The sequence below is a fragment of the Carassius auratus genome, unplaced genomic scaffold (genome assembly GCF_003368295.1).
Source record: "Carassius auratus strain Wakin unplaced genomic scaffold, ASM336829v1 scaf_tig00215205, whole genome shotgun sequence".
In the NCBI taxonomy this organism is placed as follows: domain Eukaryota; kingdom Metazoa; phylum Chordata; class Actinopteri; order Cypriniformes; family Cyprinidae; genus Carassius; species Carassius auratus.
Genome location: NW_020527982.1, coordinates 28,269 through 45,007, shown reverse-complemented (window position 1 = coordinate 45,007; position 16,739 = coordinate 28,269). Strand labels below are relative to the sequence as shown.

At 37.3% G+C, this 16,739-nt stretch overlaps 2 protein-coding genes across 3 annotated transcripts; both read left to right on the top strand.

Annotated features, from left to right (window-relative positions):
• Positions 1–642: 642 nt before the first annotated feature.
• Positions 643–7,026, top strand: LOC113093922 (adenosine receptor A1-like). Its single transcript, XM_026259522.1, has 2 exons — positions 643–2,187; positions 4,691–7,026. Exons 1-2 carry the CDS (start codon positions 1,847–1,849, stop codon positions 5,382–5,384), a joined length of 1,035 nt encoding a protein of 344 aa, XP_026115307.1. The 5' UTR covers positions 643–1,846; the 3' UTR covers positions 5,385–7,026.
• A 2,747-nt stretch (positions 7,027–9,773) lies between these two features.
• On the top strand, positions 9,774–14,036 carry LOC113093921 (5' exonuclease Apollo-like). Of its 2 annotated transcripts, XM_026259520.1 has the most exons (5): positions 9,774–9,979; positions 10,209–10,444; positions 11,610–11,775; positions 11,915–12,097; positions 12,480–14,036. In XM_026259520.1, the coding sequence occupies exons 2-5, from the start codon at positions 10,253–10,255 to the stop codon at positions 13,610–13,612; spliced, it is 1,674 nt and encodes a 557-aa protein (XP_026115305.1). In that variant the 5' UTR covers positions 9,774–9,979; positions 10,209–10,252; the 3' UTR covers positions 13,613–14,036. The 2 variants fall into 2 exon arrangements, with proteins under 2 accessions (XP_026115305.1, XP_026115306.1); XM_026259521.1 differs by having other exon boundaries at positions 9,774–10,444.
• Positions 14,037–16,739: the final 2,703 nt, after the last annotated feature.

Here is a 16,739-nt window from a genome sequence, read left to right as displayed (position 1 = left end):
CACCGCCCTTGATGGATCGTGCAGAAATGTATTTTATGGAAATGAGGCAGGCACTGCGATGCAGCCCAGCTTTTTCATGGCATGAATTTCCCTATACTTGCTAAATCACCTGGATCTAGCATGGAGGAGTCTGTGCTTTGTCTCTGAGCTCACACTTAAATGCTGTAGAGACCATGACTGAAAGTACTGAGTGGGCTTTGACCTGGACATGTCAAAAGAAGGAAGATTTCATTATGATTCACCTCAAAAATACAGGATTTCTGTCAGCCAGCCAAAGGCTCAGTCACTGATCCACAATACAAGTAACGTGATTTCTAGAACTTGTCATTTTATATACAAAAATATATATGAACAAATACTGTATTTTTAAATGTAAATATAATTTATGAATATAAATTTTATAATTCACACTGTGCTTGTCAAACAAATAAACACTATTTTTTTTATTTGATTTTTTTTGCATGTTCACATTTTGCTAAAATCTATTTAATAGTTGCAGTTTCTACTATGACAATTTATACAAACAATTACTTTTTTAAAAATGAACCTAAACTGAAAAAATATTCAGTGGAGTAAAAACCGGGACAATATGGTCTTCTCCATTTAAAATCTAAACATCAAAAGGGCCTCGCAAAGTGTCCCATATATGCCTACATCATTTTGTTTTGCTACATTAGACTGGCTTCATTTGTGGAGATAACAGGAGCATACTTTGATTTTTTTCTTCTTTTTTTTATAATGTGCTCTCAGCTGGCACATTATGCTTATTGTAGATTATGAGACCTATCAGTTACGTTGAAATGCTGCAAATATATTTCTCATTAGGCCTACATTTGATATCTTTCATGGGGCGTCGTTTGAGAATTTAAATTAGTCACTGCTCATCAGCCACTGTCACCTCCTACTCCCCTCCACTCTCACGGGTGCAATGTTGTCTCATATCTATTAGAGCAGACTAATGTTACACTAAACACAGGGGCACGGTCAGCCTCTCGCTTTATCTCGAGCGACAAAGTTAAACTCTCACTTAAGACAAATAAAATGATGAGAAAAAGAGTTCGGGCTATCTACAAAAGAAAGTAGCGAACGCAGGATGTCCCTTAGCCATTCTCAAGGAGGGAACCAAAATAGACGGCACGGTGTTTGGGATGGTCTTTTTTCTCCCGTCAAAGGAAAACGGAACGACCTTCTGGTTTGACATTTTACCACGCGCACACACACACCCGCACACATCTACACGGGTTAGTTGGACTTACTTAGCTCCCAAAATTGTTTTAAATTGGTAACAGGGCAAGTATGGGTGAGACAAAGGGCTCTACCCATCGACGGCTATTCCGGAGCACCGCATAGCCCACGAAGAGTGTTGAGAACGACCCGCGCTCTGGACAAGATTTTGTTTCACATAACCAGGGAACAAATATGGTGCGTATTTAATTTATTTTCCGACTCTTTGGACATACAGAGAACTGCGTGACAGTTGCAGGTGACACGGATACATGTATTTAGATTTTGGGATGAATAAGTGGCGCGCGCATCTCTCGCACGAGCGCAGGTGGACCAAATGAAGAAGCGCTGTGGTAAACGAAAAGAGAACGCGCAAAACCCAGAGATATTTTCAGCAGGATTTATGTAAGCCACTTCTGTTGCTTTGTGTGGTTTCTTCTTCTCGCGTTTGTCCATTTCCAACTATAAATAGGCATGCCTGGAATACAGCTTCTGTTTTGAGGGGCAGTGCATTAATGGGAGGATTTTTCTCTGGACCACTACAGTTTACACATCACTTTCACTTGAAAAAGCATTGTTGCGTGGATATTCATCGTATTATCGATTCCCGTCGAGTGGAAGAATGCCCGAGGATTTCTTTGCTGCCAAAGCCCTTTACATGGGCATGGAGGTGGTGATAGCCGTGTCATCCGTGATAGGAAACGTGATGGTGGTTTGGGCGGTAAAAATTAATAGATCTCTGAGAGATACTACGTTTTGCTTCATTGTTTCTCTGGCGCTCGCGGACATTGCTGTAGGAGCGCTGGTCATACCACTGGCGATAACTATAAGTATCGGACTCCAGACTCACTTCTACAGCTGTCTGCTGGTGGCGTGCACGGTGCTGGTTCTGACCCAAAGTTCTATCCTCGCCTTGCTCGCTATAGCCATCGACCGATACCTGAGGGTCAAGATCCCAACCAGGTAAACATGTCATTAATCCCCTCTGGTGTTCCAAGTAAATACACCTTTAGTTATATTGTATTGTGAATTATGATGTAATACAGTCTATGCTATTTATGTCACACACACAAAAGGTTTTTCTATCATTTGAGGACGTTACATCTACTTTATATATTGTTTTTTATACTGAGCCTATGGTATTTTCTTTCCTCTAATCCAGACGTGTCAAAATCAATTAATGGTAATACTGTGCTCAGATTTTTGCATTTAATATTGTGATTTTGCTGGCATGATTAATTATCGGCCCCTTTCAACAATTTTTTAAGAGACTTGTGGGCGGACACATAGCTGCACTGGGAAGTGTCCACCTGATTTTGCCACATAGAAGTAAGCTATTTTCTTTGAATGTGCAAGACTTCTGAATTATTAGCCAATATAGGTAAATAATTAGAAGAATCAAAAAGTGTAGTAAACTGTAAAATTATCTGCAGTTCAAACTAGTATGTTCATAATTATGATAACAAATCTAAATAATATGGGAACAAATATTTTGCAATATGGAGCAGTAAACTGACAGTTTTTATAACTGGAGGTGACTGACACAGAAAGCCTTGCATATTTAAGCTACAAATGGCCGTAGTCACATTTATGTAAAAAATTAGGTGAATAGCACAAGGTGCTGCAAGAAAAAAGTTACCTCCTACAAAACCATTTATTTTGGAGAGCGAAAAAAATCCCATGAAACTGTCGTGAATGAGCTATAGAGAAGTGAAGGGTGTCTGAGAAGTGTATGGTTGCTGGCCTGAGTCACTGCCTGGCGGCTCTGCCAGGATCAACCACTGTGTGCACAATGAATGAAGATGCAAGAAACTGAACTGAAGGCTCATACAGTGGAGTCCAGAAGTCTGAGACCACTGCAGTTTGCAAAATATATAATCAGCATTATAATTGTGTGAAAACTTGAATACAGTATTTCATCTTCTGAATAAATCATCTATCATCTATATCCTGAGTATTCAGCAGTGCTGTATCTGTGTGATTTCCATCCATGTTATCCCAGCATGATCCCAGAATAATGCAAGCCTTAGCTAAGGTAAAACAGACTAAAGATCTGTGGTCTACTGCTTTTACTGATATAGAAAGTAACATTGCATAACATACTGGCAGAAGACAGGGACAAATGATTCAATTTGAACTCCATTTTTATCTTATTTGTTCCACTCTTCAATAATGCATATTGATGTGTTGTAAAGCTTCACAGCTTTCCAAATACAACCATCTATTCATGTACAATCTGAAAACTGTTAATTTAATCACAGGGTCATTCCGTGTCACCTTAACCTGAGGTGCCCGTCTCAAATTTTGCCTATATTTATTCTGAAGTAGGATAGTGATTAAAGCCAATATTAAATGTCATGGAAGTATATTTACTGAGTAATCCACTATTTTGTAGAGGGAGGTCAAGATGGAAATATTCACCTGAGATTAAGAGCCAATTACAGAGTGTTAAAAATGGCAGCATCATAATGTTACTTTTACACAGAGATCAATATGGGGAAAGGGCACTTTTCAAGTTTTTTTTCTCCAAAGTTGACATGTTTCTTAAGAGGTATTAAAGATATCTTAATTCACTTTTACATATTGGGTCTTAACAAACTTTCCTTTTGGCATCTCCAAATCTCAGGTTGCCATTTTGACCCCGCCCCCCTCCCCCCTACAAAATGTTCATCCATGACATTTAATATTTTAGCTTTCATCGCTATGTTTATGTTTATCTTTCTTAAGAAAAAAAATATTTGCAAAAAAAGAGTGTATGCACGAGTGAAAGCAGAGTAATAGGCTGTGGTTCTGGGCTACACACAAATCATGCAAAAGAATATGAATATTGAGATCAAACTATTTATTATTTATTTAAGATATCAATTTTTACTTATTGTGGTTAATAAAAGCACATTCAGCAATGATTCTTGCAAAAAAAATTTAAAAATGGGGTCTATTGACCCAGAGTACCTTTATGTGGAGTCAATAGAGCAGTCAGACAGCTCCAGAGACTTGAAAGTCTGCCATTAAATCACAGGTGCCTTTGTTCTGAAATCATTCACACAAAAGACAAAGAGTTTGGAGAATGACCTAGAACTCCAGATGAAAGAGAGCATCTCGAAGAAAAATGCATTTCTATTGAAGGATGAGACTGAATGTGACTGAAACAAGCTTTCTGGTGGTGGTACCTTTGCCACAATTTAGCTCTTTATTTCAGTTAGACCACAGGTGAAAGCAGCTGGCCTTGGTCATCCAAAGACACCAAGAAGTGCTTTGCAAAGCACCCTTGATTATCTACTGGTAGCAATTATACAGAATTTAGCATTTTATTTGCTTGTAAAATGGATATTGTAAGAGATACGTGTTTTTTTGTTGTATATTTTTTAGTTATAATATTGCTGAAATTGCAGTAATAATAATGTTTATCACAAGAGACTGATACAATGAAAACTTGTTTCACTCTCGTTGTATTTTTGTGTTGCAGTTATAAGCGAGTGGTCACTCCCAAACGAGCTGGAGTTGCAGTATTCGTCTGTTGGACAGTGGCCTTCATAGTCGGCCTCACTCCCATGCTGGGCTGGAACAATTTACAAAACCTACAACGCAATAACAGCTCAATCGGCCCTGACCTCATCGTCACCTGCCAGTTTGAGAACGTCATCAGCATGGAGTACATGGTCTACTTCAACTTCTTTGGCTGGGTGCTTCCCCCTCTGCTTTTCATGCTCATCATTTACTCTGAAATCTTCTACATGATCCACAAGCAGCTGAATAAGAAGGTGTCCAGCCATTCTGAACCAAACAAGTATTACGACAAAGAGCTGAAGCTGGCGAAGTCTCTGGCGCTTGTCCTTTTCTTGTTCGCTGTTAGCTGGCTTCCTCTCCACATTATGAATTGCATCACACTCTTCTGTCCAAGGTATGAGAAGCCCATGTTCCTCATTTATATTGCCATCCTGCTCACGCATGGCAATTCTGCCGTCAACCCAATCGTTTATGCTTTCCGAATCAATAAATTTCGTACTACATTCCAAAGGATCTGGAAGCAGTACTTCTGCTGCAAGGAGGCTCCTCCCCCTGAGAACCAGATGAGCGAGAGACTGGATAACAACCACTACATCGCTGCCGCAGCTGCAGTCGTAACCCCTCCTGAACCTGTTTTGGAACAAAACATCTGACTGACATCCTAGGATCCTCTAAGGAGGTCGAATGACTTCTGCTGGCTGGACGTCCAAAGCTGTCATGTCTTGGTTTGTCTCTTTTGAATGTAAATCAGAGCTCACCACAGACTCTTCTGGCTGAATTATCCCTTTATTGGAATAATGAGACAGCATCGCTTTAAAAAGCACCAAGTCAAATCATTTGGAAGAGGAAGGGGAACCACAGAAAATGTTGCTTTATGGAAGCAGCATTGAATGATGCTTTTAAAACAAACTAGTTTTGACAATGCATATAAATTATAAAAACATGAGTATTTGCTCAAATAATGAATCAAAAGAATTGCACACCATTTTCTTTTGCGCAGTTATATTATATATATTATTACTCGTTCGGTATGAATGTATGCAGAACAGATACCAGAGCACTGTACATGCTCAGCTTGTTGGATATTCTGCTTGTGTTCTGAACATTTGTGCACAATGGCAGAAAGAGGATGTCAGAAACAGTGACAAGGAGGTGAACACAGGTTTTTCTTGCCCTATTATGGAGTGTGTTCAGTGCAGGTCTTTTATTGTGAAGGACAAAAACATCTACTGCAGGCAGCTGACATTGGATTTTACTCACAGATGCAGTGAGGTTATCTTGCCTTTTAACAAAATTGTGTGTCTATGTATGTGTATGATCGAATGCATGTCATAACAAACATGGGATTGTTTGTGGATAAGAAGATACACTGAAGTCCTATTTGTCCACTGTTTGAACATATTCAGGGTTAATGAATTATCAAAACCAATAGTGTATTACCTTTCAGTATTATAGCAGAATTTAGCTACACTTTTTCCAGAATCATAATTATCAGTTTTAAAAGAAATGTACGCTACACTACTGGGAAAACATACTAAACTAGCTTTTGACTTGTCTTAAAGGGATAGATCACCCAAAAACAAAAGCTGTCATTATTTATGCACCCTCCTGTTGTTCCAAATCCATTTGCCCTTTTTTTTGGGGGGGGGTGAACTATCCCTTCAGAAGTGGAGTGTGTAATTTTTGGGATGATAAAATGCTTTCTCCAGTCCCAACTATAAGAAAAGCTTAACAGGCGCTATCAAAACATTGCTATGTTTGTTTGAGCATCCTGACCAGCTTGACACCGACATCCTGACCGTGAGTTTGGGGCGCCAATTGCACCAGTGGCACATGAGGTTTGGGAATTATTTCTGTAATTCTGTTTGGTCACTCTAGTGGTGCACGGATTACACACTTCATTTGTCACACTAGTATGGGGGTTTTGATCTCACATGCAGATGAAATACCAGGTCTATACTGACATCAAAGTTGAACACGTCTCTAATCTGTACATTGTTATTCACTATGTGCAAGTCCATTATGTTCATAATTGTTAAACAGACAGTTGTGGAATTACAATCATTTGAAAATTAAATATTTGAATAAATGGGAAAAATGAGCTTATTCATTTTGCCATCTAGTTTTTATTTCACTGTACCCTGTGACACTTATTTTAAATGAGTGGGGGCTTCCTGTCCCTGAACACCACACACTTCCACCACACCACACACTTCTCAGTGTGATCGAAAACAGGAAACATCACTTTACTATCAATAGAAATAATTCATCATCATTCATCTTTATTCATCATCTTTACTGTCAGCATATTTGCCTTTCTCTATCTGTTGGTATCAGCTTTTGTTTGACTCATAATAATGAAAGACAATAAAATAAAAAAAAATCTAAATAAATTATTCTCTATTGTGTAAATATCTTAGTAGCCATTTATCTCCAAATAAGCCTCTATTTTGCCATTGTTCCTCTCGTGCATGAGTAGAAAGCAGCCAAGAAAGCAGTGAAGATTCTTGGTAGAAATAACACAGGTCCCAGGGGTCCACATGAGTGGGTAGTGGGTTGGTTGGCACAGTTTTTATTTTTTTATTAAATATCTCAAGTGGAAAAAAACATTAACCCAATTATGTGCAAACAAAAGTTCTTAGGGAAAGACATATATGCATTAAATGTCAAATAATATATTATAAATCTTGTTTATTCATGATGGAAATGGTTGGCACAGTGTTAAACAGCTATAGCTTTGAGATGGTAGCAACAACAATTTAAAACATGATTTATAGCATTAATTTACAGTATGAGTTTTTTTTTGCTTTCCTGATTGCATATTAAATTCTGTTCTATTATTAAATGTGTGTAGGTGTCTCTAAGTATGTAGAGGTAAATGATTATCCTGCTACGAATGATTAATTAAAAGGAAATAATTACACATGATAAATTATTTTAGCTATGCATTATGCAACATAAATAAATCCTATCTCTATTAAATAACATTAATACTTTAAGATCCACCTTTAATTGCTGATTAATATATTTTGATATATTTTATCTGTAATGAATGAGAGAGTAACAAGAGGTCACATTTCAGATGCTAAATTAATGTGAGTGTTCAGTATTGATCCAGAAGTTAACTCTGTGCCAACTTATAGTTTTCCCAATTCTATAGTATCCTATAGCTTTATTGTGGGTGTCTGTTCCCAGTATGCTAGTCACTGTATGCTGCTGAGATTCCCTGTTAAATTTCTATTTTAAGACTTTATCAAGCTTTATAGTAATGTGCTAAAAAGGAATCGTTTGACAGTGCGTCGTATCAGTGTTATATCGACCTCTAGTGGAGGTAATGGATGCCGAATAAAACAAAGCATGCAGGAAATCAGGGAAAAAGGGAAACTGGCGTTCCGCTGGATCATATTATACTCGGATTATAATTAAATAATAATAATTAAAAAAAAATTGGAAAGACCAGGAGAGTTCGCACGTTTCCAGCAGCTCCCCTTATTAATTGCAACGTAGTAGGATGCAATAGGATGCAAGGATGCACTTTTTTTTAAAACCATGTTGAAGGGGATACCCATATATTTTGATTGTTTGGAAACATAACTTGTAATTATATAGTTTAATATGAATCACCATTACACCACTGCTCACACAGACGCTAGAGTTGCACTTGCCTCAAATTTGCCTCAAATAGCCATTGAAAGTGAAAAAGTGAATGTGACGTGGCCAAGGATGATGACCTGTCCCATACTCTGAATTAGTGCTCTGCACTTATCCCATCCAAAGTGCACACATACACACCTGAAGCAGTGAAACTGCTATTTTTGACGTTCCGAAAGCACTGACAGTGATGCATTTGCATTTTCAGTAAGCCCGTCTATTGTTTTTATTCAGACCAGCAAGTTATTTAATTAATATAATTGCTTGATAATAATATGAATTAATAAAATAATTTATATTTTTCACTTTCACTTTTTCTGTCCTCTTGTGTGGAGAATGTTATACAGGCCACTAATCAAAAATAGTACTTCTATACAAGTGTTTTTGTTGTAAATTTACAGACAACGCAATTGAGGTGTTTACGTAATGATTGTCAACTGATAAAGTTTCCCAATTAAATTGGCATAACTATACACGTTTATATTTAATAAACTCTTTAAAAACAAACGTATAATTGTACAATTATAATTAATTATAAAAATAAATAAAAGGTGAGTGGATGTGTTAGTAATCTGGCCTCTTGGTATAAAGAAGAAAATTTGCTGGCCCTCGACACTATCAAAGCTGCCCATCCCTGCTGTAAATAAAAGATCAATTTTGCCAGGCTAAAAAACAACAAGCCTAAAATAAAACACTTGTTTCTGAGTGAAGGTAATGGCCAAAATCAAAATATGCAACAAAATCTCATATATATAGCTCAAATATAATTCATTCATTTGACTAAATGTAAAGCGAAAATAGTTAAGCTAACAGCACTCCCCAGTGGTCAGCTACAGAACTCAATTTCAAGAATTCATGCGTGTACTGTGTATTCTTGAAAATGAGATGAGGGACAAATCATGTCCTAAACCCTAAAGTGCTATTTAAGTTAAAAAAATTAAGGAATTCATAAAAAAAAAATATATATATATATATAAGTAGTATCCTCACTTTGCTTAATACTAGTATCCTCACTTTGCTTAATACTTTTTCAGGATTGTTTTAGAATTCTGAATAAATCAGGCAATGTCAGCGGCAACTTTAACTCTGAGGAACCCTTTCCTATTTTTCCTACTCATTGTGAGAAAGAGCACCATAAACATAAATAAATTAAACCAAATACTAAATGAGCTGAGACGGCATTTAAAAGCGCCTTATTTTAAGTTTGAATGACGCTTAATATCTTCCAATGTGATCAAAAATCAAAGAGTAGATAGATAGATAGATAGATAGATAGATAGACAGACAGACAGACAGACAGACAGATAGTGGAAGCAGTCGTTTCTATGACGATTTCTGGGCTGAGCCCAGAAAATGACGTCACATGGGCTCGTGCACGACATGGAGGCGTGGACAATACACGTATTTTTTGGCGGACAAAGCAGCTGCAAATGAAAGAGTTCAGCAGTGCCTTTCAAAGCGCGCTTAAATCTTTTGAATTTGTAAACATACTGCGACCCTCGTAAGCCCAATGCGCGGGCTCTGCACAAATACACCTGGTCATCACCTGCCCAGCTAAACGGCCTGCTAACACACTCGGATGGACGAACAGCAACTGGCAAGCTTGCATTTATCTTTTTTGACTCTATGTGCCTTAAAAAAGCGATGCTTTTCGTTTACTGCTAGCACTGCTTGCTTGTAAGCGGTCAGTTACATTACAAACCTTTGCCTGTGCACGCTGAACGTCGTTTATTTAACTTACATTTCTGACAGCTGCTGAAGAAGTGATTCTTTTCAAACAAATCCAGTGAAACTGAAATACAGCTTTTGTTATCAAATCCCTTTAGGATTAAACCGTAGGTACCTTCTGAACTCCTCGTAGCAGCACAAAATGAACGGGAAAGTCCTCCCAGACACTCCTATAGCTGTAGACTGCTGGCAGCTCCGTAAGTGTCATCACGTGCGTCTGTTCTTCTTGTCTCACATGCACGCGGATCACACCATTGGCCTCTCATCCACCTGGAGTCACAGGCCCATATACTGCTCACCTCTCACTGCCAAACTGCTCCAGCTCAAACTTAAGGTGAGGACGAGTAGATCATTTTACTGGGGTCTGGGGAAAATTAGAAAGAAAGAACTGTGTATATATACAGTATTGTGCTATGTGCTATTACAGTGTTTATTGATAATTAGAGTTGGGTTATATTGTTATCAGTTATTATTTTAGTTTATTTTTTAGTCATTTTGTCATATGTTTAAATAAGTTTTGTTTAAATATTTGTATATAGATTTGTTTTTATTTTCCTTTTTTTACTTTAACCTATTTATTTCAGTTAATTACCAAATCAACATTTTAATTGTTTTCTCACCTTATATTTATATTTTTAATAGCTTTAGTTAACGATAACACTGTTACATATATCAAAGTCAACTGTAAAAAAAAAAAAATTAAAAAGGAATATTTATAATGAACAGAGCTTTACAAGTAAATGTGAATAAATAAGAGTACGGTAATAGTGAGGAAAAAGTAAAAATATAGTAAGCATATGAATTTGCTTAACTAACCAAATAAAAGCCTGTTTTATTTAATTAAAACATGTTTATAATATCACGCCTTTTCCCACGCAGTTTAAATTGGTCTTTACATATTTACAATTTTAACTGAAAATATTTAGCTGTTTTTATGTTTTAGGAATGGGTCCCAGTTTGAATTTAAAAGTTTGAATTAAAAAATAGTTCATTAATGCACATATTTGTGACCCTGGACCATAAAACTAGACTTAAGTGTCAATTTTTAAAATAGATGATATATATTTTTTCTGAATAAATAAGCTTTTCATTGATGTAACGTTTGTTAGAATAAGATAATATCTGTCCAAGATACAACTATTTGAAAATCTGGAATCTGAGGGTGCAAAACAAAATCGAAATACAGAGAAAATCACCTGTAAAGTTGTCCAAATGAAGTTCTTAGCAATGCATATTACTAATTAAAATTAAGTTTTGATCTATTTATGGTAGGAAATTTACAAAATATCTTCATGGGACTTGATCTTTACTTAATATCCTATTGATTTTTGGCATAAAAGAAAAATCGATTTTGACCAATACAATGTTTTTTTTGGCTATTACTTAAAATATACCCTAGCGACTTAAGTTTAGTGGTCCAGGGTCACATTTGTACACTAAATGACTTTAATTTGGAGGAATTACTACCGGTAATTGTGTCCTGTTGTTGTATTCCACAGGTCAAGGAGAAATGGATTCGTCCATTGGAGATTGGGGAAGCTCACATGCTGTTGCTTGATGATCTTGGAAAAGAACGACTGACTGTCACTCTAATAGATGCCAATCACTGTCCTGGGGCAGTTATGTTTCTCTTTGAGGGATACTTTGGCACCAGACTGTACACTGGTAAGTTTGGGAGGAGGAAATGAATATTATGGAAATGTCCAGTAATCTAATAGTGTTTCTTAAGACAGAACATTATTGGATCCCACTGTCACATCCCGAGATTACATTTTAATGATACTGTTATTGTGTTTTATCTCAGGTGATTTCCGTTATACTCCATCTATGCTTAGAGAGCAATGTCTGAGGAACACCACAACCATTGATGTGCTGTATCTGGACAACACAAACTGTGACCCCACTCGAGCCGTACCTTCTCGTCAACAAGCCACACAGCAAATTAAAGAGATCATTCGGACTCATCCTGGATATGCTGTAGTTATTGGTGAGACTCTCCCACTTTCAACGTTTAATAAAAAAAATATGGAATAGAATTTAATGTGTTTTATATACAGACACTTTGTCGCATTTTCCACAAACAAATTAAACCGAACAACTGTTTCTACAATAACAATGAAAAATGTTTCTTGAGCTGGTGCATATTAAAATTATTTCTGAAGGATCATGTGACAATGAAAAAAATGATTGTATTATTATTCCCTTTATATTAAATTTTTTTTTATATTCATCTCATACATTTGTCATTCATGTGGCTAATTAACTTTATATAGTTGTGTTGATAGATAGCATGCTGTGAAAAGTGACTGAATTAATCTCCGTGAATCTCCATTGCAATAATTCTTAATGAGTCTGTTACCTGTTATTAGGTCTTTACTCTCTGGGTAAAGAGTCTTTGCTGGTGGAGCTGGCTATCGAGTTTAAAACATGGGTGGAGGTGGATAGAGAGCGCCTGGAAACCTTGCGTGTTCTGGAGCTCCCAGACGTTTTCACCACTGACTCTGGTGCGGGCCGCATTCGTGTGGTCGCTCAGTCTATGATCAACGCCTCCAACCTGCATGCGTGGAATAAAGTCCAGCCTACCATCGCTATACTGCCCACCAGCCGCCCCCTGGTCTCCTGTCACACTAATGTCTATGTGGTGCCTTACTCTGACCATTCTTCCTACCAGGAGCTGGAGGACTTTGTGTCAGCCCTGTGTCCTATCTCACTGGTGCCCATTGTAGGCAACTCTCTGCCTTATTTTTCTTCTCTTCTAAACCCTAGCAGGAAAAAGCCCAAAGAGGTGGTGATTCCAGAGTCGGTCAAGCACTACATGATGACCAATTCTAATATTCAGACCTCCGCAAATGGAATAAAAAACATGCTTCAAACACCCTTGCCCCCAGAGTCTCGTGGGGTGGTGTTCGAATCTCCAGAGTCAAAAATAAGCCGACTTAGTCATGATGATGGAAATTCTGACTGCATTCTTCTAGACATGAGCACCAACTCCTACTCTCGAGCGAACGGTCCACACAACAAGCGTTTGAAACCCGTCAAAGTTGCATCAGAAGATGTCGTCACAATTGGCAGTAGCCTTCCTTCAGATGAGAACCGATCTATTAGTACACTTCCAGATGTAAGATCACCTGACCGCAGCTCTGTGTACGTATGTGAGCATGCAAGTCCAACCAAATCATCCAAGGAGAAGAGTCCTCGAATGGGCAGCACCAATTCTAGAGAGAGGTGTTGTTCGATGGATAGCATCAGTATGCATGACCAGACCTGTGTTACCGGTGCACTTACACCCCCTGAAACACGATCTGTGACCTTCACGTTACAGCGAGAGCAGATTGAGCAGTTGCTCCTTGAGAACTTCACCATACCTGCTGAGCAGCTCAAAGGTGACCAGGTATCACGGGGACTTTGTGAAGTGAATCGCCTTACTCCGATTGATCTTTCTAATCCGGCAGGTGATCCTCTTGAAGCAGCTATAAAGACATTCACATCTAAATGTGATTAAGCAAGCACTTCCAGTATGTGGTAATGTTTATGTGAATGTTTATTTAACATATATCATTGTATTTTAGATGTTAACAGCAATCATTAGCACTGTGTCAAGTACTAATTCTTTTCCACATTGTCATTCTGCTTTTCTTTGAGCCAAAAACTATTGATGACATCAATATGATGGTATTTTTTTCATTATGTTGATGCTGAGGTTCAACATGTTTTTCATGCATTTATCTTACGTAGCATCCCACAGCAGCTTATTGTGAAGATTTGTATTCACATGGGGAAAAGATCCTATTAAAAGTGTTTCTTGTTCTTTTGGGTAAAAATGTGTCTTTTTTTAACATATGATACATTTTATTTAGTTTTTACTTAAAGCATATGAATTTTGTAAAACATTTGAACATAAACATTTCAGTCTTTTGTGTAGAATATTGACGTAACATCCAAATTGTCTTTAATGAGAGGAATGTTGTAACCGATGGGCACTGGATGGAATATCCTGTGCATGTTGTTACACATAACAGACCAATCATTTGAAGATTATTAAAGTGATAACTCATGTTGTTATTTTCAAATTAGCATAAAATTATTTGGAATGTTCTCTTTGAATCATACAAAGGAATAGGAAATATGGCCTTAAGTAATACTTGGTGTGGGGTTGCTTCTTCTCTCTTCTCTGCACTTTATCTGGCTTTACCTCTGAAAAAAAAAAAAAAAAACATCCCTGCACATCATTAAAGTGGCAGAATAGAACTTTGTTATATTCCTAATACATTGCACCTCATATGACTTTAAAGGACTTGTATAGTGCAAGAGATGCATACACAACTTCTATGCTATGTGTTCCAGGGGAAAAGATCATAATGACATGAAGGTCAATGATACATGTTTTGTTTTCTTTTGGGGGCTGACAAACGAGAGAAGCGCTGCTTTAGGCTGGGTAAATTGATTAGGCTCTTGGTTTAACCAGCAGGTGGCAGACTAGTCCAATGCTCTAAAACTCCATTTACTGTATACAGTAATGTGGAATTAATGCAGGGAAATATACCGAATTAACCTTATTGATTTTATAATTGCCTTCAAAAAGGTTAGAAGTTATGTTTTTATGATAGTACTGATTATGTGCACAGCATAATTCTACTTTTTTTTTTTTTTTTTTTTTATAAAATCAAAATGTAATCTCATACTAAATGCAATTTCAGTTTTAATTGAAATTACTGTTTGAAGTCATTTAAGGTCCCAAGGCTGAACTTTTGTTGTAGAGGGAACATTTACACCACTGACAGTCTGTTTGGATTAGCAGACATTGCAGAAGCAGCCCTTTTTCTTCTTAATCTGTCAAAAGTTCATTCCTCACATATGGCTATGAGATAAGTCTAAAAAACCTTCTACCAGTTACACCCAGAGAAAAGCCAAAAGCAACTACACTGATGTCTGTGACAGATCCATCAGTTTTATCAGATATTTCTGTTTCCTCAGATCAATGTGTATGTTCAAAGAATACACAATCCATCGAAAGTTTCACCTAAACATTTCCTCTGTGTGATCAGATTATCTGCGAGGGAATTGTCCCTGATGTTACTGATACCACTGCCTCATATTCAGAGACATGAGTAAAATAAGAGCGGATCAATGTCTAATTTATTTCTATCGTACTATAGATAGAGAAGTCAGAGGTCTGTCGTTTATATTCACCAACTTGTGACATTACCTCTAATACATATTTAGTTAGTCCAAACAGCTGTTTACCAGTGTATCCACGTACTGAGGGATTGTGTGTGTGATTGGTGATTGGACTTGCATGCTTCTGTGCGAGGAAATATACGACTAAAGCCAGGATGTCCTAAAGCCGTGATGTTTTATTCACCTCTGGTTTCTGCACATACTCACTACGCTCATAAAGGATGAATGGTTGGATGTATCAGGGGGACTCTTTGCATTCCAGATGAGGCTTAAACCACATTAAAAACCCTCTTCAGGCTGTGCTGATCCAGCACAAGAATCCTTAGCCTAACATCCTGGATTGATGGCCAACCGCTGGCTCAACAGCCAAAAGGGAAACAACAGACTGACTCACCACAGCCCGCGAGAGAATTATCAGCGTAAATGTGTAATTCAGTCAGACCCTCTAAGTTATCACTGGATAGTTAAATGTTGGATTGGGTAGTAATAATATTATCAACATCAAATCCTGTTATTTCATGATTCAAGTGAATTATTTTGTTACTAAACAAGTTGTCAATGAGCAACATGGCTGACTTTGTTATCTGGGTCATGCTTTGATTATGAACAGCTTTGCAGTAGTGAGCATTTATGATTTGACTGATGGCTAGTGTAGAGTAAGAATATAACAACCAAATTAACTTTTTATAAATGGAGACTCACTCAACCTCACACACATTAATGTTTGATCACATTTACCAAGCAGATTTTTTAACTCTTTGGTCGCATGAACTTGCTGCGTTGACTAGCAGAAATCAGCTTGGTTTGAAAGTGATTCTGTGTGAGCTTTGCTTTTTACATTGTTAGACTTCTGCCAATAGATAACAGCCCTTTGTGCCTGCAAAGTCCTGCTGAAATTTCACTAATATGACAGCACCTTTATGCAGTTTTCTCACACTGATGCAGCTGCCTGACCTCGAGCCCATCAACCCTGCAGCAGAACCCCTGCTGACCGATTAAAGCTTCTGACATTTGTGTCTGCAGGAGAAGAAAAAACAAAACAAACAGAAATAAACAAAGCATGATGGAGTGCAAGAGTAGGATTATATTTTCTGGGTCCAATTTTTTTAAAATTATTATTATTATTATTTATTTACTCTATGCATTTGTCCATCCACATAAACAGGTAACAAACACCTGTTCCTGTCTTTAAATCTGATTGGCCAAACAGTGTTTCAGTAACAGCACTGGGACTTTTTATTGTTAGTATAACTCCACTTATCTGTGTTCATTCCAATCAGTCTGTAAATATATTCAATAGTGGTTGGGATTTTCATTGACACTTTCTGCAGTTACATTGTTACACGAGTAAAGTGCATGACATCAAGTGACTGTCTTTATAAGAGAGTCATTAGAATCACTAATACAACCGATTAATTCGAAACCAGATTGATTCAGGAACGAAAAATTGA

Bases quoted from the DNA above. Each gene is read 5' to 3' on its own strand.
- LOC113093921 (XM_026259520.1), top strand. From the start codon at position 10,253: ATGAACGGGAAAGTCCTCCCAGACACTCCTATAGCTGTAGACTGCTGG. The intron at 10,445-11,609 runs GTGAGGACGAGT...TGTATTCCACAG, and splicing joins TGCTCCAGCTCAAACTTAAG to GTCAAGGAGAAATGGATTCG. The intron at 12,098-12,479 runs GTGAGACTCTCC...ACCTGTTATTAG, and splicing joins TGGATATGCTGTAGTTATTG to GTCTTTACTCTCTGGGTAAA.
- LOC113093922 (XM_026259522.1), top strand. From the start codon at position 1,847: ATGCCCGAGGATTTCTTTGCTGCCAAAGCCCTTTACATGGGCATGGAG. The intron at 2,188-4,690 runs GTAAACATGTCA...TTTGTGTTGCAG, and splicing joins AGGGTCAAGATCCCAACCAG to TTATAAGCGAGTGGTCACTC.